The 25,927-nt window shown below is 40.2% G+C and overlaps 1 protein-coding gene across 2 annotated transcripts in view; it reads right to left on the minus strand.

The window, feature by feature from the left end:
- The window catches only part of ITPR2 (inositol 1,4,5-trisphosphate receptor type 2), a gene marked incomplete at its 5' end in the record, with an annotated part of 265,207 nt that overhangs the window by 127,321 nt on the left and 111,959 nt on the right, over positions 1-25,927 (minus strand). For both annotated transcript variants that reach the window (XM_082485241.1, XM_082485240.1), the window contains 8 exons: positions 5,963-6,083; positions 6,500-6,628; positions 11,564-11,689; positions 13,146-13,397; positions 17,722-17,922; positions 19,522-19,644; positions 20,868-20,993; positions 21,143-21,232. In XM_082485241.1, the coding sequence (XP_082341367.1) occupies positions 5,963-6,083; positions 6,500-6,628; positions 11,564-11,689; positions 13,146-13,397; positions 17,722-17,922; positions 19,522-19,644; positions 20,868-20,993; positions 21,143-21,232 (1,168 nt within the window). The remainder of the gene's footprint in view (positions 1-5,962; positions 6,084-6,499; positions 6,629-11,563; positions 11,690-13,145; positions 13,398-17,721; positions 17,923-19,521; positions 19,645-20,867; positions 20,994-21,142; positions 21,233-25,927) is intronic.

Genomic DNA, 25,927 nt, shown 5'->3' on the forward strand with positions numbered 1-25,927 from the left:
GAAGCCCGTTCTTCAGAGTAACATATCTTGCCATAAGGAAGCTTGCTGTTCTCCTTGCTGTTCCCACCTAGTGCTCCCTAATCTTAAATTTCACTCCATTAGCTTTTGTCGTATATACAAAATACAACAGTATTTAGTGGCTTCACAGCTATTTAGTACACCTTGCGCTACCCTAAGCCATCTCGGGTGTGGTGCTGTGGGTTTTGCGGGGGACACGCGGTGTTTCACCCCTTAGAGCCTCAAGGAGGAGCGTGACAGGCAATCTGGGTCAGAAAAAAGCCACAGCTGTACCTGGCTGTGAAGCCTTTACTCTCCTTGCTGTTCACGCCCCTCTGGTAGTTGCAGACAGCTATATCATGTTCTCCCACACTTTCCAGTTGTCACTTAACGGAGCGATGCATATTTAGTTCAATTAATTTTGCTCCATAAATCAGTCCCTCCAGCTCCTTAATCATTTACTGACTGCTTAACAAATGCATTTGGATGGAGAGACACTAATGCTAGCAACAGCAAGACTTTAAAGGAAATAAAAGCTTTGTGTAGACAAGACACAAGCCTGCCAATCTCGTACCCTTCACACAGAAAATCTACGCTAAAATATTTATCAGTCTGTAAAAAGATCATCATTGAATTTTTCTTGCAATTAGGGAAACACAAACAGTTAAAATAGAATAAAATATGTGCTTCATCTGAAATGTATTCTTCTTGCTGTCAAAAAAGTAACAACAGGATAATTATTTTATTTGAACTAAAAATTGAAAATGAAGGTCTAGCTTTTTATAAAATGGAAAAAAGATTTTAAAACTCAAATGGGAAGTGAAATATAGTATTTTCAGGGCTTAAAAAATTGTTACAGGGAAATTCATCTATATGGACATTGAAAGACACAATAATTCCAAAGTAGCAATAAAATGTAACCTAGATTTTATGTTTAATGTTTCCTGTTTGTAATTTGTCAGGGAAAAGGAAAGGGCTTTAGAGGACACAAAAGCATGGTCAAGGAGCACCACAGGAGAGTTTTTTGGATTCTGTATGAAGGGGTATTGGTGAGCTGAAATCGGACAATAAATACTCAACTAGAAAGGATTTCACCACTCCCTTCAGACCATCTGCTCTCTGTTACAGACAACCCATGTTCTTTAATATCTTTGGAAAAATGTATCAAGCTCCATTTAAAAATGAAGCTAGCTTTTCTGCCATCCCTCCTCCCTCCATTTTCTCTTGGCCCATTGACCAAGGACAAAGTTGGTTTCAAACCTCTGATTTACAGTCTAAATTTATTTAGGTTATTTACAACCTAGCATAATTTATGTCCTGTTGGTTTTGGGTCAGCACTGTCCCTTAGCTTAAATGTCTCTTCTTCAAGACTATTCATCTTCCTAAGTACTTTAAAGAGCAACAACAGAGGCCTTTGTTTTGCTAGGCAAAACACATGGGGCTCCTGTAGTCTCTTGTAATACAGTTCTCCTTTCCCCCAACCATCACAGTAGTACTTCCTCTGTACCTGTTCCAGTTTTGAACTTATGAAATAGAAATCTGCCAGGACTTGCCTCCAGTTTTGCAGGAAACAAGGATTCTCCTTTTGCTTTTCCTGCACAGCATCCTAGAGTATAATCCGATAATGACTAATGTAATTTGGCTTGCCAACAGATTTTTTTTTTAAGGGTTTGCCAAGAGAAATAGTCTAACAAAATGCAGGTTCCTCTCTGCCACTGTTTAGTCATCTGGGAAATTCCAATTATTTCATTATTGGTGGTAACAACACAACAATACAAATACTACATCCTTGGGATATGCACACAGTATCAGAGTGATGATGCAATTTGTAAAAACATAGGGTAGAAAGCTGATGGATACTACAGAGACAAGAGTATAATACAACTAGATTCAACCTTGTAACAGAAAAAAAAGCTGATGCTCGGGGGTGAAGATTTAAGAATCATGACTTAATTAAGAAGCAAAGAGAGTTCTTTGCATGGGTCTTGAAAGACTGGTCAGACCTGGGGAGAAAGACCCTGCTCCAATACAGTTTAAGATATACAATCCAGATCTTTAGTTGTGAGGACAGGTGATATTCCCCAATATTACCATATGGAAAGACAGTAGATGGTGTCAAATGCAAACTTTGAGACTGGCCTCCACCCTTCTCAATCTTGCAAAAAATATAAAATGTAGGAACTGAAAGCCCTTTGGTAATTAATTCATTTGAAATAAACTAAACTGTTGGAGGTCTTAGTTCCTCTGTTTTCACAAAGATCCGGGGTCCTTTTAAACATTTTTTCATTTGTAGCTGTTTTACCAATGAGGTGGAAGCTGTTTCGCTCATTCATTTTTTGGACTATATTTTCAAGCAAAAGCTCAGTCCTATGCAATAATAGAAAAAAAGCAAAAGTGATATATGTATAATGTGTTAATTCTCATTACTGTGATGATCTGCTTCAGAAATCCATATGAACAAGATGCATAAATATACATATATTATTTCATAAGTGTTTCTTATTCATGCCTGGTAACCAAATTACTGGGCAATAAAAACCTGTTGCACGTTGGTATCTTTGTGTTCCAAATCTCTTGGAGCCACAGAAGGGTCTGCTGAAGAAGACAAGTAAACTTCTATGCTTCTCGCTGAACTGAAGGCAGATAACTGCCTGGAGACAAAGCAGCAATGAAGCTTGAAAAGCTTATGAAGCTTCTCCCTAGTGGTCAAGTGGAGTTGAAGTACCAGGGTTATAAGAAATTAGCTTCTGCAACATATCCTTTTGTTGACCTGGAAGATAATGCACATTCTTGCAGTGCTCATAAGAGGATAGATGTAATGATCTCGAGGCAATACTTATATCCACCTGCCAGCAACAAACTAGTACGTACTGAGCAGAATGTACATTGCTTAAACTTCCTCTGAAATGGGTCTTTTAAAAGTGCATTATTATATGGATCTTTGATATCTTGGGAAATCTGTGTATGATCTTTCTTCCTGCTGAGATTCATTTCTAAATCCAGGGCTACGACACAAAAAAAAAAAAAAAAATCATGTTTGTTCTTTCAACTCTATACTACATTTATTTTCCATCAAAAGTCTTTGGTCCCTGCTGTAAATCTGTCCAATACTCTGTCTCTCTGATATAGGCAAGATCTTTCTAGAGTTTTTTTTTTTTTTAAACCCTGCTGTGAAACATGAAGGCCCTAACATTAAAGCTGTCAGACTCTCAAGTCAAAAAAAAAAAAAAAAAAAAAGCAGAAGAGTGCTCACAGACGCCTAGCCAAAATCCAAACCTAGTCCACATACACAGCCAGCAAAAGAGGCAAAAAAAAAAAAAAAAAAAAGAAGGCGGCTCTGTTTGTATTATGGTAGAAACTTCTGCCTTCTCAAAGAGAAGCACCATTTTGTGCGGTGGAACACCTGATACAGAAAGGCACCGGGCACGCACTGTAATCACAAAAGGGCCTCAATTTTAAAAGCCTCTGGTACCCCCAGCTGGGGCAGTTTTTCCAAAGCTTTCAGCAGAGCAGAGCAGGCCTACTCAATTAGCCCCAGTGAGCCACATTTGGCACTGTGCCTAAAAATAGTGATTATCACCAGTGGTTAAAATCTCCGCTAGCCAGCCAAACTTTTGCACAGGGGTGTTTGCTAAAAACTCCGCTTCTCCAGCTAACTTGCTCTTTGGGGAAATCCCCCCCCCCCCCTCACCAGTTCCCTTATACTCACTCCCCTTCTGCGCTGTCAAAATAAAACACCAAATAAAAATGTGTGGTAATTTGCTAACACAACACAATAGAATTTTATGTATATATCGAACAATACATGTTTGATAACAATATTACTGATGAATCCTTAAACAATTATTATGACACGGACAAGGAAACCGGCAATGTGCATGCCAGGGGTCAGCTCTGAGGCTACCAGCCCATGGGCCCCCTAGGTGATGCCCAGCCTCCCTGTTCTGCTGCCCCTGCAGGGAAGGCCCAGAGAAGGACACGGGGTGATGCCCTTCGCCAGCAGCTCAGTTCCACTCTGCCACGGCTGAGGGTGCCCAAGGCAGGACTGGGATCCCATGGGTGGGAAGCCAGAGTAGCGGGAAGGTTGGACCCAGGTTGGACAGCACAAGAGCATACTTATAAAAAGACCCTCAACAGTAAACCGTCTCCATAAAACAGAAAAAGGAATGAAAGAAAAGACTACAGCGGAGGTAGAAATTAAATTCACCAAATAGGGAACAAAGTCAAATATCTGAAGAAAACTCCAGACATCAGCCATGACACGCATTTGGGCTTTCCCCTTGGCTTCCCCAGGAACGAGATGCACACAGATGACTACCTACCAAAGACCACCAGCCCTCTCACATGCTGATGCACCTGGCCAAGGAGCTGGAGCTGACAGCCCCTTAAGGTGACCCAAGCTTTCCCTGTCAGGCTGCTGTGGGGATGAGTTCACCTTGGCTGTCTCAGCCCTATGCTCAGGTGTCTCCAAATACCCTCATCTCAGTGAGATAACACAGCAACCTCCCGGAGCTAGAATTTGATTTTAGGTGTAACTCTACAGAAATGAAGACATGAAGCTGTCTGGAAGCACAAATAGGGCATGCTCAGTCTCAAAAATACTTTCACCTGCCCTACTACTTCCCCGTTTCTCCAGACTCCCAAAAAAAGTAATTTATCAATGACTCTTTCCAGAAGTGCTAGGGACATAAGTGTTAAACACACAAACAAGGATTTGTAGGGCTAGAGCTTTATTTGAGACTGTAGTAGCTGTAGCATAAAGGAAGTAAGTCTTCAACTTCCAAAGTTCTCTTGCCAGATGGATCCATAACTAAATCATTTGCACAACAAATAAAACAATTGAAGGATGCTAAGTTTTTAGGTAACTGCTTATTCTCATTCACACAAAAAATTAATGAGAAGTTTTGCTAAAATGTTAAATGATACTCCTGTAAAGCTATTCCAAAATCTAAATTTAGAGTCGATCGTTGCAATGCCACAGATGCTGCAGCTGGTTAAGCAACCCTCTCACATTGTTTTATCATTATTTATTAAAACTTTTTTTTAAATTGCACCAACAATAGAATTTAGCCAGTTTATATATAGCTCTGCCTCTACTCAGTTTTCATTCACACTGAGCAGAACCTTATTCTACAAGTAATCAGAATGATTGACTTCTAGATGCTATATTGAATAACCCTTTTATTCTGTCACGGCAGAATACGTTAATATTGTATTCACAGAAATTTAACTTAAGAATGAATTTTTGCCAGTCTTAGCTATGTACTGGTGAAGAATCTTTTTTATTTTAGGATAAGAAGGTTTAAATCTTCCACTTTAACATGGTATTTGAATGTATTTGAAAGCACGTAACTTATTAGCTGCCCTGAGGACCAAATTTGGTCTCAGTGCAGGTGCAAGGCAATATTCCCCTCAAAAGGCTGACTGTGTAATAGTAGTAAATGAATGGGCCTGATAGTGAGGAGTAAGCAGAGAAGTTATGGAGTGGCACAGTTGTGGTTTCCATCCACAACTCCCTGATGGGACAAAACCTGAACAAGCCCAGGACCAAGACTGACAATAACAAATGCATATCCTAGGAACTGAGGGGAAAAGTGATGGGTGTTCTCTGATGCACAGTTGCTGTGCATCACTGCTTACAATAGCTGGTGCAAATGTAGCCCAGCACAACTAGAAACGCCCAAGTTTTCTCATAGTTTATGTTGTTTCTAATATCATAACTTGCTTGAGGTAAAGTTCAACCATTGCTCACTTATCAAGCATCTCTCTCACCTACAAGTTTCACCTAACAACCCTATTTGATGGTACAGATTTGAACGGGTTATAAAAGGAGGAAAACAGTATGTCTGAAATCACTACTGTCACAATTTCAGGATGGTAGAGTCAAATTAAAAATTGTTCAGCCTCAAGTAAGTCTGATCATAAAACACAGAGAACAATAATGAAAGTAAAACCTGGCACCTACCCACTTCAGCCAAAGTCTTGATACAGGACTCCACTGAGGCTTTCTGTGTTGGGTTTGGCCAGGTACAGTTGTAAATTCTAAAAGCAGACTGCAGCAGCTGAATAAAAACAGGCTGATGTGTCTGAAAACAAAAAGATAAACATGGAATTTTACCTGATATCAAGCAAACACAATACAGAGCAGAAGGACAGAGAAGTATTCCCAGTTTTCAGGTATGTGTCCCTTTTGCCACAGGACAAAGCATTTTCCTCACACAAATACAAAGATAGACCTTGATTCTACAAAGATACCCCCTCCAAAAAATTCACAAGAGCCAGGAGTCAGTCTGACCATATTGAGCTGTCTGAGGGTTCAGAGCTGTAAGGGGTAAAAATTAAGAGTAAATGTTTTAAAGAGGAATTAAACTGCTAGACAGTGGCATGAGAGGGGACAGAGAAATTACAGGAGGATGTAAAGATACAGCATTCCTATCTGGCTAGCAGAAGGTATCTCATTAATGGTCTGAATTACATATTTGTCTGTCTCTCTTTTCCTTACCTGGAGGCTGGTGCTGTTATCTGAAAATGGTGAATTGAAGAAGCCACTCACAATGTTCATTACGGGCTCAGTGACATATTTCTCAAGAGATGTGTCTGCATGTTTACGATCCGTGGTTGTGTTACAAACCTATGGGGAAGGAGGAGGAGGAAACAATTAGATTTAGTTCTTTTAAATAAGCAAGCTTTATTATTTTTTATTCATTACAACACATGTAATATTTGTTCTTAGTACAAAAACAAACAATTTTTGTACAAAACCTATCAGAGAGAACTATCTTAGAGTTCAAGCTGTATTTGTGATAGCTTATCTTTCTTCTTGCAGGTCAACTTTGTCATTTGAATCCCCTTCTCTTCTGAACCAGCTCTTTCTGGTTGGCTGTCTGTTCTTTCCCACAGCATGAAAAAAGATCCCCCTAAATCAGCACGTTGCATACCACTTACACATTTAGACAGATTCAAGAAGAAAATGGGCGCTTTCCTCCCACTGTGGGGCTAGGTTGGAAGATGCTTTAGAGACAGATGAGACATAAACACATTAGGTTAGAAAGATTTCACGTAATGTTTAACTTCTCTCTACAATCGATCACCACAAATGGGTGGCAAAGGTGAAGCTCATTTGCAGGAAAAATGTTAAAAAAAAGAGGGAAGGAAAGGAAATAGCATAGTCAATACCAACAGCCTTTAGGATTGTAAACTGTAAGACAGGCAGCAGTACTTAGGAAAGCCACATGGGGAAAATACAAAAGACAAGCTAAAAACAATGAAAGAAGAGAACGGATGGTACTGGGACAACTCTGGAGCACAGAAGGATGATTAAATGGTGGGAGGATTCGTACTGAAGACACCCTTTGGTACAACACTAAAAGTTTGCTGCTGCATAAAGATGTCATGCTTAAAGAAAGGAAAAAATTACTGGGGTGGATTGCATCCTTCAGTATTTATTTCTTTTCAACATTTGTGGACATCTATATAGAATCATTTTGACTCTCTATATGTTCATGGAAACCGTACTTAAAGGAGTCTCCAGACAGCTGAACACGGTGAGAAAGGCAAGACACTCATACTACCTCTTCAACAGCCTTTAAATAAGTAGTTCTAGTCATGTTTAACAAAAAAAGGCAAAGCTGTTCTCTCTTTCACCTATGCCAGCTGTAATATTCTCAGGAATCTAAGCAAGAGCAGAATTTATCTTGTTTATAGACTTTTGGGGTAGCCTTCACATTACAATCTGAGCATTTAACACACAGTCATGAACCTGTGTGTTATATACCTACCATTACATCGCTTCATGGATGGGGAACTGAAATCCCGAGAAGCTGGGTGAATTGCTTAAGGTCACAGAGAAAAGTTGGTGACAGGAGCAGAAGGATAACCCACAGCACCTGAATCTCACACAGGGCAAACGTTGTCTAATTACACACTGCCATCGTCACACTTGGACACAAGACAGCAATTTCACCAGCAGTGTGTTGAGGAAGGTTACTGATGTGACATTCTAAAGCACCCATGGTCAGGGGAAGATACAGCTCACGGGAACACAGAAGCATTTTGAGTGTAACACACAAGTATCGTCATATGGTAGACGGGAATAACCAAAGAAACTTGAGACCTACAGAAATGAGGCATCTGGAGGAGCTTTGCTTGTCTGCTTTTCTAAAATGTGTCAGATAAACAAGTCATGCCCCCACGTAGTGCATTTTTATCACCTCAGGAAAGGAAAGATCTTGGTCTGAGAAGCAACAGTGGCTAACCTGAAATAGCAAACTCCTCAGCCTTTCAATTTTGGGAAACGTATGACACCACTACCACCCCCAGTCCTCATGGAGGTAACAGATTCAGTTAATAATCAAAACTTAAAAAAAATCCAAATCATAGAACTAAAAACCTCTTGAAATTCTTCTGCTTTTAATTAATCTGCATGCCAATTTTGGCTGGAACCACAGTAGCTCTGAGGCTCAGCACTTGCGAGCCCAATGGGAAGACAGGGAGCTGTGCAGTGCTAGCACGGTGAATTCAGAAATTGCCAAAACTAAATTCCAAAACACTTTTAAGCTTTTCTCTTCGCTTGCCTAAAAAGCAGAGCCATATGTGGGGATGCCGCTCTGCTCCAACACCGGTCTGAAAAATTCCCAGTGCAGAAGGAATTCGGAAATCCTCTCATTTGTTCTTATCCCTCTGCCCTTTGGGGACTGAAAGATGTTTCCCCGTGGAAGAAAAAACCTGAAATGCATGAAACGGAGATGAGGATTGAGAAAGCAGTGTTTAAAAACCTCTTAAGAGGCTTTGGGACCGAAACTCACATGAATAATACTTCAAAAATTCTGCAGAGAAAGCCAGGATGACTTTACAGCTGTCAGATCCTGGCTCTTTCTTTAATCCTGCTCAGACTACAGCTGCTGACTTACAGGCTGGGCCACACGCAGGAAAGGGAAGCCTCTCCTTCAGCAGCACCCACTTTGCTGAGTGCAACGCTTTAAGTCATACACGGGAGAAAGTAGGTTGGCAGAAACTGTAGAAACAGGGTGTCTTTGAAAGCGCGACTGCTTTTGGCAAACTGAATTTATACATGAATCCGCCTTATGCCTGCTTTGCAATGTATCACGTTGTTGAAAGAGAATGACAGTTGGGGACTAAATATTTCCTGCCTGGATCCAGAAACAGACCAAAAAAAATCGGTTACTTTTTTTTTTTTTTTATATATAAAAAAAAGGAAAGAATCCAACCGGAGGATAACGCTCTCCATCTTTCACCTTAGTGCTCTCTAATAACAGACTCAGACTCAAAGCTCACAAACTCACCCAGTGACAGGCATTTGTAGCAGCTAAAAGAAAAGCATTTCCCCTTCCCCCACGCAATAGCATCTCTTTTAGCTCACTGGAACACAGAGGATCAAAGGGCTCTTTTTCTAAATGCTTTGAAAGCTATTGTAACATCTTTCACGAGGCTGACAGCATTCTAACTGTCCTGATAGCTACATAACGCTGATGTATTTATAACACATGGGCTCTGCCTGGGCCCCAGAAAACCAAACCTGAACAAATACAATCAATAACCTGGAAGATACGGCTACCCACGGGGACCTGGCTGAAGAGCAGGACAGGCCAGAGCACTTCTGACACGCTCTTTTAGTTCTTTTAGCCGTTAACCAGGACATTAAAAGGACTAATTAGGCACCTGCCCTGAGGGCTCTGTGGGAGAGCAAAATAAACCTGCATTTTGCCATTCGGTGCCAACAGCACAGACACACACACAATACAGCGTTAATCATACACTCGCTCTTCACCTCTGAAGACCTGGAGTCTAATTTCTGTTATGAGAAGGGTATATGAAAACAAGCTCAGTGTTCACTAGCATCAGGACAACTCTACATCATTTGGCACGGTGCAGCTTCTCTCCAGGCTCACGAGAACTGTGTACAGAGCCCTCTTTCTACACCTCTGCTTCTAGCCCAAGGGAAAAAAAAAAAAAAACTGGTCACATTCAAGGGCTAGGGAGGGTAGGAGGGTAATCTCTTAGGAGGGTCAGGGCCAGGACACGCTAGGAAAGGGCAACCTGGAAAGGAAATTAAACAGGAGAAAATACTTCCTGGGGTAAAACCAGCAAGGTTAAATATCAGAATCCTCCTCCAAGGAGGGTTCTGATCTTAATTTTCAAATGAGCTGTAGAACACGACCACAGAGACAAGACACACAGCAGAAAACAGGGTTTGTAGAGGTCTCATTACTGCTGGAAATGGCTACCACCAAGAAAAGAGAGCACAAGACATCCCTGTCTTAACCTCTTCCCAGGAAAAAAAGGAAAAAATGCAACCATTTATAAGTTTTCTGTTTCACAGAGAAATGAACAGGTCCCAGTGTCTATTTTACAGCACAAGTCTTTGCACTTATTCTTCTTTTTGCCATAATTAATGGTATTTTCTCCCAATAGGTTTGAAAGAAATTATTTTGTGGCACAGTATTACTTTCGGGTAAACGTCTGCTGCAGGACTGAATTGAGATTCTTTTACCTTTTTTTCTCTTTATTTCAACAAAATGAAAAATGCAAGGGGTGAGAACTTAAGGATTATAAAATGTAATGGACTGTGGACTGGGAAAAGATGGGCATGCACTATGAAAATATGCCCTATAACATCTCCAAAATACTGTCCAGCATCAAGGATCAAATACAGTCCACCAGACACCAAAAACCTGTGGTTCTACTTCTTCAGCAGAAAGAGCAACTCCATTAGTTGGTATTAATATTAAGCTCTTACAAGAAGCATTAACCTCCTAGAAACAGATATGTAATGTAAGCTGTAATCATTATGTCACACTATCTTCCCCTCATGGCTCTACTATTGTATTTTATCCTCCTGGAAGTCATAAGATTTCCCTCGTTTTCTGCCTCCAAAATAGCAGGGAACGCAAGTTTAATTCAGCATCTGACTTGAAATTTAATTCAACAAGTAATGACACCATGAAGCTCACTAGGGTCCACAGGAACTGAATGCCTACGGTACTAACTGTGCCCTGTCACCTTGCAGCCGATGGTTTATATATGAATTAGTATTCTGAAAGTCCATAGCTTTACACTCGCCTTTCGCATCAGTGGCGAGAATGTAGTGACAGCAGAATAAAAGACAAAAACAGGCAAAAGGGAGATTAAAGAAGGAACGTGAGCCAAAGAACTTCTTGATCCCTGATCCTCACTGTACTAACAGAGTAAAGCAAGAAGATTACAGGTGTGGGGTTTTTTTTTAAGTCACCACCACATGTAACACACACTCCCAGAAGATGTACACAGACTCTCAACCCTCTACACGCATCCAATTTATTTCTTTGGAAGAAAAGAGAGAGGAACATGGGTTCCAGGATGCCTTTTTAGAAAGAGAAGACTGCTAGTAATTAGCAGGTTAAATGATGATAAATAACACAGAAATGACTATTTGTTAAAACCCTCACACCTATTCTATTGTCAACTTTGAAAAAAAAAAGTTAATAAAAGAATTTCACAAAAAAAATTATTGCCAGTTCAGTTGCCATCCATAACTATAGTGTAATATTTAACGTGTCATGAAGCTTACCCTTGCCATATCAACAAGGAAGTTCTCAAATAACTTCCAAATATGGTTACTGGCATAGATTTCTTTCATTTCCACTTCAGTGTCCACATAACAGTGGTTTACAAAATTAACATAGGCAATCTTCACCTGTAGGAACAGCAAGAACAAAAAATATGAAATGGAAGAGTAAAAACCATTAACATGACATTTTCTACCTGGAAAAATACTGAACAATAAAGATGATTTTCAAGTACTAACAAACACTAATAACAGTAATAATGCGTATGTCCAGTTCTGAAGATCTAAGGAGAAGCACAGCAACAAATGCATTAATGTACTTACTGAAAGATCACATGAAGAAAAATGGAAAGGTTTTGCAAACATACTCTTACTCTAATGCTGAAAGCCCCGGAAAACAAACCAATAATAAATCTGATATTTAAATGATATTAAGACTACAAGGGCCTGGCTGCAAAGCCAGGAGCTGTCAAAATGCAGGGCACCCCTGCGCTTGCCAGTTGACTGCTGTTGGTTGATGCCTCATGACAGGCATGCCAAATATCAAAAAAAAAAAAAAAGTCTTCAGCAGAGCTGGGACTGCAATCCCTATATTCTCACAATCCAAATGCAGCGCTTGCATTTGGCGTGGGTGTAACTCAGATCTAAATGGAAGAGAAAGGTTGTGCAGCGCTGGGACTGCAGCCACAGCAGCACAGGGCTTAGCAGGAGGATTGCAGCCTTGCTCCTCTGCTGCATTACAGGTCTGCATGTGCACATCATTTCATTTGTTTGGGCCTTTTTGAATTAGCCCCTGTTGAAATTAACGTTAGGAGGAACTTTGAGCACAGCAAACATTTTTCTTTTTAAGAAAAGAATCAGTTGATCACAAGGGGACTTTTTTACAGCACAGTAGGAGTCTTTACTCCTACGGGTCCCAGTTCTGTTGAAATGCGCCACATTTTTCCACCAGATAGCCTGCAGAAATCCATCCGACCGATACGCAGGGCCAGAGCAAGATCCTTGCAAAGACTGTGAAAAGATTGCTTTTGATCACATCAGGTCTGGTGCAAACAGATATTCCCCTTCTGATCAGCATGAAGTATCACAGTCCTACTGAAGCATGACCAGTAGTAGCTGCAGAATTGGGCCTCGACACGCAGTGAATAAAAACATTTGCTGGACTGCAACTGAATTTAATAAAACAAGACTTCACCCAAAACTTCCATTGACTTCAGCATGGCCAGAATGTTACTCATCATTTCCAACACATTCAGGCAGCAGCAAAACCTTGGCTTGACGAACCACTCAGCTGAGTCTTCGCAGCTACGGCCAGAAGTTCTCAGAGCTTTAAACTCTGATAGTAGCTGGACGAACCCAGGAAAACCAAACAAGGCATCTGCCCCAAAAAGCTGACAATCAAAGCATATGGGACAAGGAATTTTCTGTTTAAGAAAATACCGGCTATCCTTTCTCACTTATTCACCTTAACAAACATTGCCTGTTTTCCGTGCAAATATTCAACTTGTTTTGTTGTTTATAACATACTGACATTTTCTGAGTTTCTAAAAATGTTAAGTCTGCTTCCTCATTCACCGAATCTTACTTCAGGTATGCAGTCATCATGGGTCACAACTCTCACTATATCATCCAGTGGCAGGAGTGAATTGCACTTGATCTCTGTGTATACGTTCTTTCCTTCTGTACAAGCCGCCAGCAATTCCACTAGAGTGATGTGATATGCTAAGGGTCCACTCTCATCTGCTCGATCTCGCTCAGAACACATCATTTGGAGTAGGACTGGAAACGATGCTCTGTCGTTGTAGAATATCAACACATCTTCACCGCCATTAATCAGCTGAAAGAAGTACCACAAAGTTTTAAGCACCCTGCACTGCAATCATTTTGGACTCAGTGATCTTAAAGGTCTTTTCCAACCTAAATGATTCTATGATTTTCTTAATTTCTCATTTTGTTCTACCTTTAAGTACGCAAAGACTGTCTAGCTAAAAAAAAAAACAACCCAAAATTGCTCTGATGTGGCTTACCAAATGCACGTCAAAACAATATCCAAGACACACTTCTGCTCTTACCTACATAAGTGCAAATCTGGAATAACTCACCAAGGAGTAAGCTTACGCAAGGTGAATTTGAAGTTTAATTTCTACGTAGCTCTGTGTTTACCTAAGACAGTAGGCCATCCTTATTATTCCTACTATCTCAATGTTTGTGTGAAGTTAATTAATTACCCTCACCTGCTATTGTGAGACCAGGATGCATTGTTATCCCTCTTTTATAGAGGGACTTGAGGTGCGGAGAGATTAAATCTTCTGTGCTACCTCACACAAAAAGCCTGTGGCTCACCCAGAATTTAACTGACCTCTTCTGTGCCATTGCCCATCATCAGAAACAAAGGACGATTCTTCCCAACCTATGCAAATTTGGCAGGTGGGTCTTGACATCGTCAGTGTCATGCCAGCACTTCCATTTAACAGAAAACTGGTGTATGTGATAAATATTTGATTTTGCCACAAGTTCATTGCTCATTTCAAGAGGCTCCAGAGCGGAGGCGGATGCTGGCAGCCTCATCTCAGCAGATCTCACAGAAAAGTTTTCTCTAACCCTGGTTTGAACCTCCCAGGCACCGAATATACCTACTGCCAGCGCTGCTCTGTGAACTTGAGTGGAGCTGGGACAGGACAACAGTCCTGTCTTCTCTCCATCACTTTCGTTTTAAGACATAACGCATTCTCAATGTGGGTGAAAAATAAGCTCCCATAAAACCTTCCTAGTACAGAACACACCTCAGCAGCACAACGGCCTTACATTTTTTGTGAATATGGCGCTTGACATATCCAAGTCTATACATGACACGAAATCATAGCTTACTGAATTCAAGGGTAGAAATAAAGGTTGGTGGAGCTGTTGAGAAATGGGAAAGCAACAAGAGCAGGAATGAAAATTATTCTCCCAGAGGAACTGGAAAGTATGAAAAGTCAAGAAACATTTCATTACATTTTTCAGGGTGTCAACATTTCAAGTTTTGAATTTACAACTTTTCTGATTGTGTTTTCCCAATTTCTTGCTTACTTTTACAGTTTGATGGAGTGAATTGTGAATTTAGTCTTTCCTGCAATTCCTATTTCATCTTTGTTTTTTTAAAATACTTCTACTCAGGACTTTTCAAAATAGACATTTTCACAGGACAGGAAAAGAGTTTTTAAAGGGACAAATCCTTTGGAGGGAGGAAGGAGACAGTACAGGGACCCAGACATTAATTTAATTGCTTTCAGCGGAAAAAAAAATAGGGAAAATATGAATATTCAATATGTTGGAAAATTGATCTATCTTTTTAATACTGATGTCTGGAATACTGTGCTTTAGGACATTTCACATAAAAAAAAAATCCACACCAAGCCCTCTGGGAAGGTACATGCTCTGTCACTTTCTATTAAGTTGTTCACTGCATTCCTGTAGTTATTTTCCACTTGTGTACATTTTGCACAGAGGAGAGGGAAGATGACTCTTTCCAGGTTCCCCCAGAGTTGCACTCATGTCAAATCCAGACCTAATCTGTACCAGTACTGCTTGATATTTTATCATACCAAGTCAAACTGACCCTTCATCCTTTCATGTACCTATCGCTGATGAAGGATGGAATACCAGGAAGGAATACCAGGAGATGGTGAACTTGTGAAACATGCTGCTGTGTGGCATGCTTGCTACATACTGACTGTGAGGAACCACACACCGAAGCAGATGATGTTGCATCAGCACAAGAAGAGCTAAGGGGAACAAGGTAATCATCGTAAATTCAAGGAAGAGGATATGATTCCGTTTCCTCAAGTCATCCACTTTAAAATGTGACTTGCAAAGGGCATCCAAACATTGACCCAAACAGAGAAAATGATGACCCTTTAAAAGCAGAAAAGGAAGAGAAGTATCCAGTGTTAGCCAAAGTTCTACTGAGAATCATGACCTCAGCGACAGGAAAAAAAAAAAAAAAAAAAAAAAAAAAACCACACACCACAAAAAAAAACCCCAAATCCCAGCAGCATTTCCTTCCACTAAAGTATATTTTCAACGAGTTAAGAACTCCATAGAAGTATAATGAAAGTTGGTCAGTATCAGAGCAGCTGTTGATGCTCTGCGATGTATCACTCCAGAATACTATAGATAATGGAAAACTCGGCTGCCACATTGATCTGGTTCAAAAGTAAATTCTGCTTTTCCTTTTGTAATAATGTTTGCACTGATAGGCACTGTTCTTCCAGGAATCTCAAAGCATTCTTGTAATGAGAAAAAGTGCCCTAAGGAACCTTTCAGGTTGGTAAACATCATTACTAGTCATCTACAGACACAGGGACCAAGGATATGAGAACAAGCGAATAAGCCAGATAGATTGGCAATGCTCAGTGTATCTTTCGCAATGGTGCTCCTTCATCTGTAAGCACTTTCTAAAACATGTAAATATGATCAGTTTATCCCTTACTCCCAGTAAACAGGAATAAGCTACAATATACTTCCCGTGGGTAAAAGAAAACACAGGAGTAGCTGAGGCATGCTGTACACTCATACTCTGTCTTGTCTTGTGGTAAATTGTTTACATGCCCCATCTGGAGGCACAGAAAAGGTTACACTACTTGTTTAAGGTCACAAAGTACACCTCAGTCGTCTACTGGGAAACTGTCCTGACTCCATGGCAAGTTCCAACCATTTGGCTACACTGTTCCCTTTATATTGGATTGCCATTCAAATTTCACTATTAGCATCCTTTTCTAACAAATCATAATTACTTACTTGTAATTTCCTATGTTTTTTTTAAACCAGATCATCATCTTACCCTCTTTCACCAAAATAGGGGTGCTCCCTCCCCCCAGCAAATTCCTGCAGGACTCATATAAATGTCACATCCGAGTTCATTTTGATTTTCATCATGCAGTCAGCTTGAAAATGTAGTATGACAATTTATCTTTGTACTATTATAGGTCAGTAACAAAATGGATTTGAGAAAAATCTAAAAATTTTGTTTGATGAGAACGCGAAGACCTACAAGAAGCTGTGGTGGAAGGGGAAAAAAAAAAATCTAAAAGCACAAAGGCAAAAGAACTGTTTGAATTATGTAAATCAAAAGCTTGAAAATGATATTGCATGTTAAAACACTTCAGTCAAATTGAAAAGGTTGAGGTGGATTCCATTAAAGGTTATCCATGTAGGCTGAAGCTTTATTTTCTTAATTGGAAGTTTCCTTTTTGTTGCTGTGGAACAAAATTTCAGCAGGGTTTAGTTTTGTTCATACCACAACTAGAGCTTATCTCCGTTTTCTTTGTGAAGACGTCGCTTCAAAAAAAAAAAAAAACCAAACCAAAAAAATGCAATTTGCAAAGTAAAGAAAAATGTTCCTTGGACTCTGATCCTACCTGGACTTTTCACTGTATTCAACTTTACCCACTTATTAATCTCACTGAACCGTTAACATAATCACAGTTAAATGCACGAGTGTCTGCAAGTTGAAGACTTCATTTATCATGCACATTATATATCAAATCCTAATTGCAGAGAAGTCAATTAGGAATTTTCCTAGTAACTTTACTGGCATAAAGATTTGTCCACAAACCACTCTGTGGAATTCACTGGGTCAGATTCCAAATCTAGCTAGTTAAAGCTACAGGAGCTCTACTGACTCCCACAGAAATGCTCTGGAACGAAAGAAACAAAAGCAGAAACTAGTACCTAGAGTTGTTACATGGATATGTGCTAAAAAAGCGCTCTACAACACTACTTAGACAAATCCATAGAGGTAAGAGCCTCTCATATGGCAAAACCACGCCACAATATGGCAAGTTTGGTGTGTAAATGGGATCCTAAATTACAGTACAGGAAAATGAAGGCTTATGTAACTCTGAGAATTCCATGCTACATCATCTACAAATAGACATCTCTGTATCACCATGCTAACACTCATGTTTTCTTTCTAGTAGTTATACAGATGGCCTTACAAAATTAGATTAAACTCCCAAAAACGTCTGCTAAAATATTCATTATTTGTGATACCATTTAAAACTCTAAAGCGATGATGCCATTATATTCCACTGGTATCAAGAGCAGAAAAAGCAACCGCAAAATACTAGTGTGTTAAAAAGACACCGCAGGAGTAATTAACATAGGAACCCGTCACTTACCTCTGTCATTACCATGTCCTGGCATTTTTTCACATATTTGCCATCTGCTTTCACAATGGTCTGGAGGAAACGCAGGTACTCCACATGACGGCCATGGGTCTCAATGCAGTGTACAAAGTGCTGCACCACTCTTTCACTAATTTCATTACACAGAAGGTAATTATTCATGAAGATGTGCCGCATGGTTTCAGCTTCCAGGAGCTAGGGAGATAAAAATCAAAGCAGCCTTATAAGAACAGCAGATTTATTTTGAGATGGAAAGATTCACAGGACTCTAGACTAGAGAAAGGCACATTGGTAAAGGGAAACCGGAAAAGTCCAATGTGCATCAGCCCAGTGACTAAGTGACCTTAGGGCCCAGCTTTCATTTATGATGGGATTTCCCCACACTTTCCCATGAGTACAAAATGGTCCTAAAGTGGACGTAAACAAAATCTGTGCCCATGTGGAAGGTGAAGACACACACAGTGCTAGAGCACTCTACAGGGACTGTCATATACAAGACAACCGAGACCACATTCATCCCTCTCAGCATCTAACTATGCATTGATGCAACCAAATAAGATGATTAGCTACCTCTGGCTCCCTCTATGGTTGACAGAGGCAGACATTTCCAGTAGGCAAATCATTGCACATACAGTCTGATCTCTCTCTGAGAGAACATCTCTTTTTGCATTAACTACAGAAGGAGCCTAAGACTATGTTTGTATTGGTGAGTAGCAGGCTACAAGAGGAACAGATCTGTAGCAAGAAAGGGATGCTGCTGAGGACCCAGCATCCAGACTTTATGCATTCTCAGGGCTTTTGCTTCAAACTTGCTCTCGTTTGGTCCCTTGGACTAAAGGCTCATGAGGGTCAGGTGTGCTCCTCCTATCATATCCCTTTCAGTTTAGCGTCATCTGAAAGGCATCTGCACCAAGTTTGCTCCACAATGTGATCAAAAGTACAATAACTGAGATGATCAGAAGATCAACTTCAAAAGAAGAGAGATGCAAGTGCAAGCAGGCTCCATACTTGGCACCTGAGTTAAGCACCACTGTTGGATACGATGGAGTCTGGGAACAGGTCCCCACTGTCGTCAGCTCAGAGCCTTTCACTAACTTCACAAAAAAGCATAAATAAAAAAATAACAGAACAAATGCCTCCTGATGTATGCAGGCCAGGGGTCTACAATCCTAATACTCACGCTCCTTCTAATAAAAGCATATTTTGCTCAGTAGATCTGCCACTAACCAAGGTGTCATTCTATACACCTATATATGTAAACACATACATACATATATCCACAAAGGGACTGTGACAAAGACGTTCATTGTAAAGACAATGATTTAACAAAAGATCAAATTTTAGATTAGTTGAATCAAATGGAAGCATCATCAACAAATCAACAAAAACGCACACATCTGATTCTGCTGCCACAAGCTTCGTGACAGCAGAGAATCTTCAACCTTGACTTAAGAGTCCATCTCTGAGCGAGTTAGGATGAATAAGATCAGAGTCAAGCTAAACATGATGCGATGACTTGACACATGTTCATAGATACTTCCAGTAAACCCCACAGGTAATATTGTTTTCCACTTTTAAAATGGCAATGTTAAAAACAATGACAAAGAGCAACAATAAGGGAGAAAAGACAGGAGAGAGAAGAGAAGACAATAAGGGAGAAAAGACAAGGACAGAGAAGAGAAGAGAAGGCAGAGAGGGCATAATTTAATGATATTATTTATTTAGCACTGCCATTTTTCAGCAAGTCCAAATTTACTTCCAGTTATAATAATCCCCTTAAAATGAAATACTTACCCCAGGAGTTAAGAACAAGTTGAGATTTTTGTGGAGGAGAACTTGATTCTGAGGATTTCCTCGACAGAAATTCTGAAGAAAAGTGTGGGCTAGATTCATAACTTCATTCATCTTTTCATCGCTCTGTAGAAAGGAAAGACAAACAAAATCAGCTGGGTGTACCTAAACATACTTGTTAAAACCGCGCCATGTGAATTCAGCCAGGAACAAACCCAATTCTCCTGAGCCTTTATAGGGAAGGAATTCCCCTCTGGTAAAAGCAACTGATCTAGTTTCCTTCAGAGTCCATTAGTGGCTGTACCATACTCTGAATTGACTTGACCATAGGGAGTCACAGGTAAGAGCACAAACTCAAAGTAAGATTTCCTCATGCATGGTTATAATTTCCTACCTTAAAAAAGTGCTAAGTGGCTTGATTTTCAGAAGAAGCTCTCTAGCCTGCACTGATCTTAAGCTTTTGAAAAGCTTGGGCTTCTATATAGCTACATACAGAACCAGATGTGTGTGTGCATGTGTGTGTACACCTACACGAAGATATATGTTCATACACATATTCCTACACAAATATATGGCTAGTTTCATCCCCATTTATATTCCTCTCATATAGTATTCTATGATTTGACAAACCACCCATACATACAAGCACTATTTTACTAAAGATAGTTGAACCCAGTGTCTATACCATAATATTAGTGGGTAACGCTAAGGAAAACATAGGCCAGAAGAGGTTTCATCTCCTCTCAATGCTTCCTATAAGATGTAGAAAGATATGCTCTTTAAAAGGCTATCTGGATCGTTCATTTGTATGCTCAATGCCACTAAATCAGTACAAAATCACACTATCTTCTGAAAAACTTGCAAGTGGAACTAGGTTAGAGGCTTCCATCATAGAAGCAAAGAAATTATTTCAGACTTGATCCCTGAAAGCTTTTTGTCCATCTTCTGTATCTACGATAGCACTCACATCAGTACCCAACAGTAGAACCTAGATGCCCTGCCTAGATGCCATAGAATTTAATGCTCCATTAAATCAATACTTCTTACTGTGCAGGGACTGCAGATCTAAGGTTTGCCTACTTCAGGAATGGGATAACAGCGCAGTGACATCCAGGTACGTGAGGCAGTAAATACTAAGCTCTTAATAAAACCTGTTCTATGCAGGCAGACATATTTAAACTTAGGCCCAAACCCATTATTCTTAAGGTAGAAAATGGCATCATCATTTCATGTTTGTGCCATAGTTTACTGAATCCAGTTAAAAAAAATATATATATATACACATTGATTTTTGAGGCCTTTCCCTTTATTGAGTTCATGTTCTTTACCAATAAAATTATGAGAATAACCTTTTCATAGGGTATCTGCAGAAGGTCCAGGACTACCAAGTGGGCGCCCATATTTTTTAGCAATCGCTGCTGTTGATTCCGACATTTTTTATTCTGAACACAAAGTTTGCTGAGTCGAATCAAGATCTATAAATAAACAAACAAATAAATAAGCAGGCAAGCAAGCAAAGCACCAGTCATGTCACACAAACCCAAAAATACATTCTTTCAAAATAATTACTAAATCTACTTATCAAACAAGAATGTCAAGCAAGTTTCTGAGCAAATATACCAACCTCTTTAACAATGTTGTAGTTATTGCTTTTATTGCTGTCTATCTGGGGTTTTTTGGTCCCATCCTCTATTGGACTCAAAATATTGGACTCCTGTAACAAAGAACACACAAGTGGAGATCTATTGCAATTTCCTCAACATGAAATAATTATATTTAATAATAGCAAGTGAAGAAGTATTACAGCAGTTCATAGGGAACAGATACAACACAGATAATAAAGAATAAGACTTTTATTCTTTATCCACTGGTCCAGTGAGTAAAAAGATTGACATTGAAGCCCTTCCTTTGTTTCAAATTTCCAACGTGGTTTAAGGCAATTACTCTATGTCTTCATGCTTCTGATCCTGCTAAAAAAGATTATGTCCCTAAATCACAGACTAGATGTCTCAAGGAATTTAGATACTATGAGAACAGGGACCATAAGCGTATTCCAATAGCCACCACTTGTTCCAAAAAATCTCTAATACAGCTGGAAAGATTACAAAGTCTGTGTATGTGAACATTAAAAACTCTGGAGAAAGAGCTTAAGACGACCTCTGTAGTTGAGATAAGTAGGGTGGAGTTCTCAGCAGCACAGGAGCAAGTAGCATGTGGAAATTAGAGATGTTCCTCCCATGAAGAGGACACTTCTGTCCTTATCCCTGGATGATACAGGAAAGGATTTAAAAACAAATGAGAACCTTATGTTAAACTGCAGCGTCCAGTCATGACGCCATATGCCCTGGGCCTTGGCTCTTAGAAAGCCCCAGCTGGGTATGATAAATAAGAGAAATCAAGTCAGCAAGTAACTGCCTGCCAACACCCACACACCTTTCCATGCATATTTCAATCAAAACACGGAAGAACATCTACACAAATACTGCCACTTAGAATACTAGCAGTGGGTGGGCTTTTTTCTGCTGCCAGCTATGGCAAGCCTTTCTTAACTGGAAACACAAAGAATTGAAAGATTGGACTTTGGATGCTGAAATCATTAAGCATGTAGAAAAACTACAGCAGATCTCAAGACTGCCTCACAGTATAACCACAAGGATGTAAATCAGTGTAATAGCCTAAAAAAGAACCAAACAGGTGTGCTTCTGAGTTTCACTGTGTCCTCAAACTTCCTACAGTTTTAGAGAAGAGAATTATGCTAAAACACACACGTGCACACCAATCTGAATGTTTGTACCTCTTGAAACCTCTCTCTGAACTTTCTTAGCTGATGGTGAAGATGAGGAGTTCTATAAATCCCATCTGGTCCTAATTTCCAGTGGGGCAAGAACAGCTGCACCACTTGGCTATGGAGGCTGTTTATAATAGTGTCGGCTCCGCTGTTCAGCGTGGTCATGTTGATCTATGCAACAACAGTGGATTTTTATTTGTTTAGGTTTGTTAGTATGCATGCTGCCTTCTCTCTAGCTGTTTGAATCAATACTTTGGAAGATATTTCAGGCTCTTCGCTATAATTAACCACCCTTCTCTGCTCTGGGACTGTGGGTTAACAAAGATTAATTTACCTGTTACTTTTACCAGCATTCTTCCTCAATCAAAGTAGTTTTACAATCCATGTGAACTACATGTCTTATCTGGAAGTGCTGATCAGCATTAAACTGCTGAATCTATCCTTTCTCTTAAGAAAATAAAAACCTGTTTATTGAACCCATAAGAGTATGCCAGGGATGTAGTTATCATGAGATAATCACACCACTGGGATACCAGAGACACTCAGTTGCATAGCTTGCCTCGTTATGCCCCATGATAGACATTCTCTGTCACACTTTTCCATAGGGGACAGGGAGTCACAGAGCTCACGCTGAGAAAGGTTACTCATCTGAGTAACTCACCTTTAGGAAATGGTATTTGCCGAAAAAAGACTACTTCCTCTACTCATACAATTCCCGGGACCACACTCTGCATCAGCCTTAGGATCCTTTCTTTCTAGCCCCCAAACGGAGGCCCAGATTCCAGCATTCAGCCAGAGCAGTTCCCCACCGCTGAGTCTCGCTCGTCTCAGCGGTTCAGCTGTGCAAGGCACTAGTCAGTGTCCCGCTGGCAGAGTTTTGCCCTCCACGGGCTGTACTGACTTACCGGGGGAATGAGGGACACTCTCACAAGTTTCAGTTCACAGTCTTAACCTATGTAGGATGTTTCAGGAGATGTTTGTTTCAACATTGCCAGAACCAAAGCAAACTACCATAGAGCAGGAAAGGAGGAGAGCAAGGGAACACCAGGCACTTAAAGGGTGCTGAAAGTCCATACTCTTGAGACCTCGCTGAACTTTCTCAGCAGATCGCAAAGGTGAGAAGCTCTATAAATGCCACTGCACTGTATTCCAGCTCCACCTAAGAGTCCTCCTTTCACAGGTTTTATCTGCTTTTCCTTTCCCAAGCAAAGCTCAGTTACGCGAGATCAATTTCAGCATTTTTTTCCTAATTCTATATGGTGTCTAACTTATGTCTGACCTAACTCCAAGCACTCTTTCCTATAATTCTGATCTCCAGTTCAAGATGATCCTGCACAGATGTAACATTTGTTGTTTTTCCTGTGGAGAACTCTGGATACTTATCATAGAATCATGGAATCATAGAATGGGTTGGGTTGGAAGGGACCTTAAAGATCATCGAGTTCCAACTCCCCTGCCATGGGCGGGGACACCTTCCACTAGACCAGGTTGCTCAAAGCCCCATCCAGCCTGGCCTTGAACACCTCCAGGGATGGGGCATCCACAACTTCTCTGGGCAACCTGTGCCAGTGTCCCATCACACTCCTAGCGAAAAACTTCTTCCTAATATCTAATCTAAATCTACCCTCTTCCAGTTTGAAGCCATTAGCCCTCATCCTATTACTACATGCCCTTGTCCAGCTCCAGTCCCTCTCCAGCTTTCCTGTAGGCCTGCTTCTTTCTACAAATCATATTTCTGGAGTGATATGAGTGAAAAAAAAAAAAAAAAGTAAGTCTCTAGTTCCCCCCAGGTTATGATAGAAAGGTGGAAACAATTACTCAAAAAGACTCAGAAGCCTAAGGGCAAAAAATTATATTTGATTTTTTAAAACTCTTGTGCCAATCTTGCAATGTGCTTTGGTGAGGACAGAATCTTGGGCTTAACATAAGGCTTTTTTGGAATGTAATTTAAGCCCTTGTGTACACTTTAATGTTGTTTGGGAAAAAACTAAGCACAGGCAAATGAAGCATATTCCCTAAAGACCTAGAGGTTCATCCAGCTCAGTACTGAATATCCAGCATCCATTCCAAGAAAACATGGGATCTCACAGGGACGATTATCTGCTTGAAGCAAGCCACCTGCTTCACACATTGTAGATTATGACCAACACCTCACCTCTTATATCTGACTTAAGACCTCAAAGAGCGTATGCACTATCTAAAGTAGTTTTGCCAGGTAAAAACATTCCCTGACTGTTAAAGAATAATCTAACAGGGGAAAAAATAACAGGCAAGATTCTGACCTATTGTAACCTGGCGCTGCTCTCAGGGAATTACCACCAGATGATCTAACCAGTTGTGCAGATTACATATTACTGTTCTGATACAATACACTCTCAGATCTGCCAGAGATAATATTGTGCATCTACTGAAGCACTGTTAATCCATACAGACCCATGGATGCCTCATGGGGAAAAACAAAAAAACACACTGAAAATATCACATTTAGAGATGCTTCTGTTTCAAGCACATTGTTTTGTTCCCCCTTCCTGGAGTTTCTTTGCTATCAGGGCTACCCATTGGAATAAAAAGGATGCTATTACACATTTTAAATGTATTGTAGCTAAAACCCCTCGTAAATATCCTGCTGCAATTCTGTATCCTGTTCCCCCATTACCTTTTCAATTCATTAAATACATAAAGTAACATTTTCTCTCCTGCTATAATTACACTTGCAAAAAGTAGGAAATCCCACATACTTAAGCTCATAAAGTCCAGATTCCTTCCCAGTTCTGACAGCTAAATTATGTCAGAGAAAGAGTAGGACCTACACTGTCCCAAGAAATCAGGATTCTCCCCTGAAGTGTTGGATTTTTACCTGTACGAAGCCTCCTAAAATCGCCTTTCCCATCTGAAAGGCCAAACGTATGTCACAGATATCTGCAAACATCCTGTCTCTTCTCAATGGCTCCTACTTTTCCTCACTGCATTGGCTTCACAATGCTGTATAATCTCCACCTGGCATTCTACCAAGTTTCCCCTGGTGGCTTCCTTGCCCATTTTCTGGCCACCAGGGAAGACTCCACCACAGAAGAGAAACAGGGAAGTGCTGTGTCAGAAGTCGCAGTTGTTCATCTCTTCCCACCTCCTCTGATGAAAATGGGAAAGTGGGAATAAATATGTGTGGGAAAGCCTGCTCTATCTACTGTTGTGCCACAAACCTCAACCATAGCAACTCTTGCAACACTTAACATTTTCTTAAAGACTCATACTGGAGTTAAGTATGGACATGAGGACCTCAGCTTTCATTGAAAAACAAAATTAAAAAAATCAATTACATTTAAAAAAAAAAAAGTCAGGTCTTCGTGGTTCTAGATTCAAGCTCTAAAGTTTCTCAAATCACAACATATCCTGAGAGTGTGGTATGACAAGAGTCAAAAAAATAACCCCCAAAAATGTTAGTTTGTCTACAAAATCTCAATATTCTTAGGTCAGTCTTACGTTTGGTGAAGAGTGGAATTACTCGTGAAGTTTGAAAATATGGGTTTGATCGTGCTCCTCTCCCCTAGTTGCAGGAACAGATACTGCCTACTCCTTTCTTCCAGCAAGTCAACACAAACCACCAACATGTGATCCCTAGAT

Source organism: Vanellus vanellus (genome assembly GCF_965231255.1).
Source record: "Vanellus vanellus genome assembly, chromosome: 1".
Taxonomy (NCBI): Eukaryota; Metazoa; Chordata; class Aves; order Charadriiformes; family Charadriidae; genus Vanellus; species Vanellus vanellus.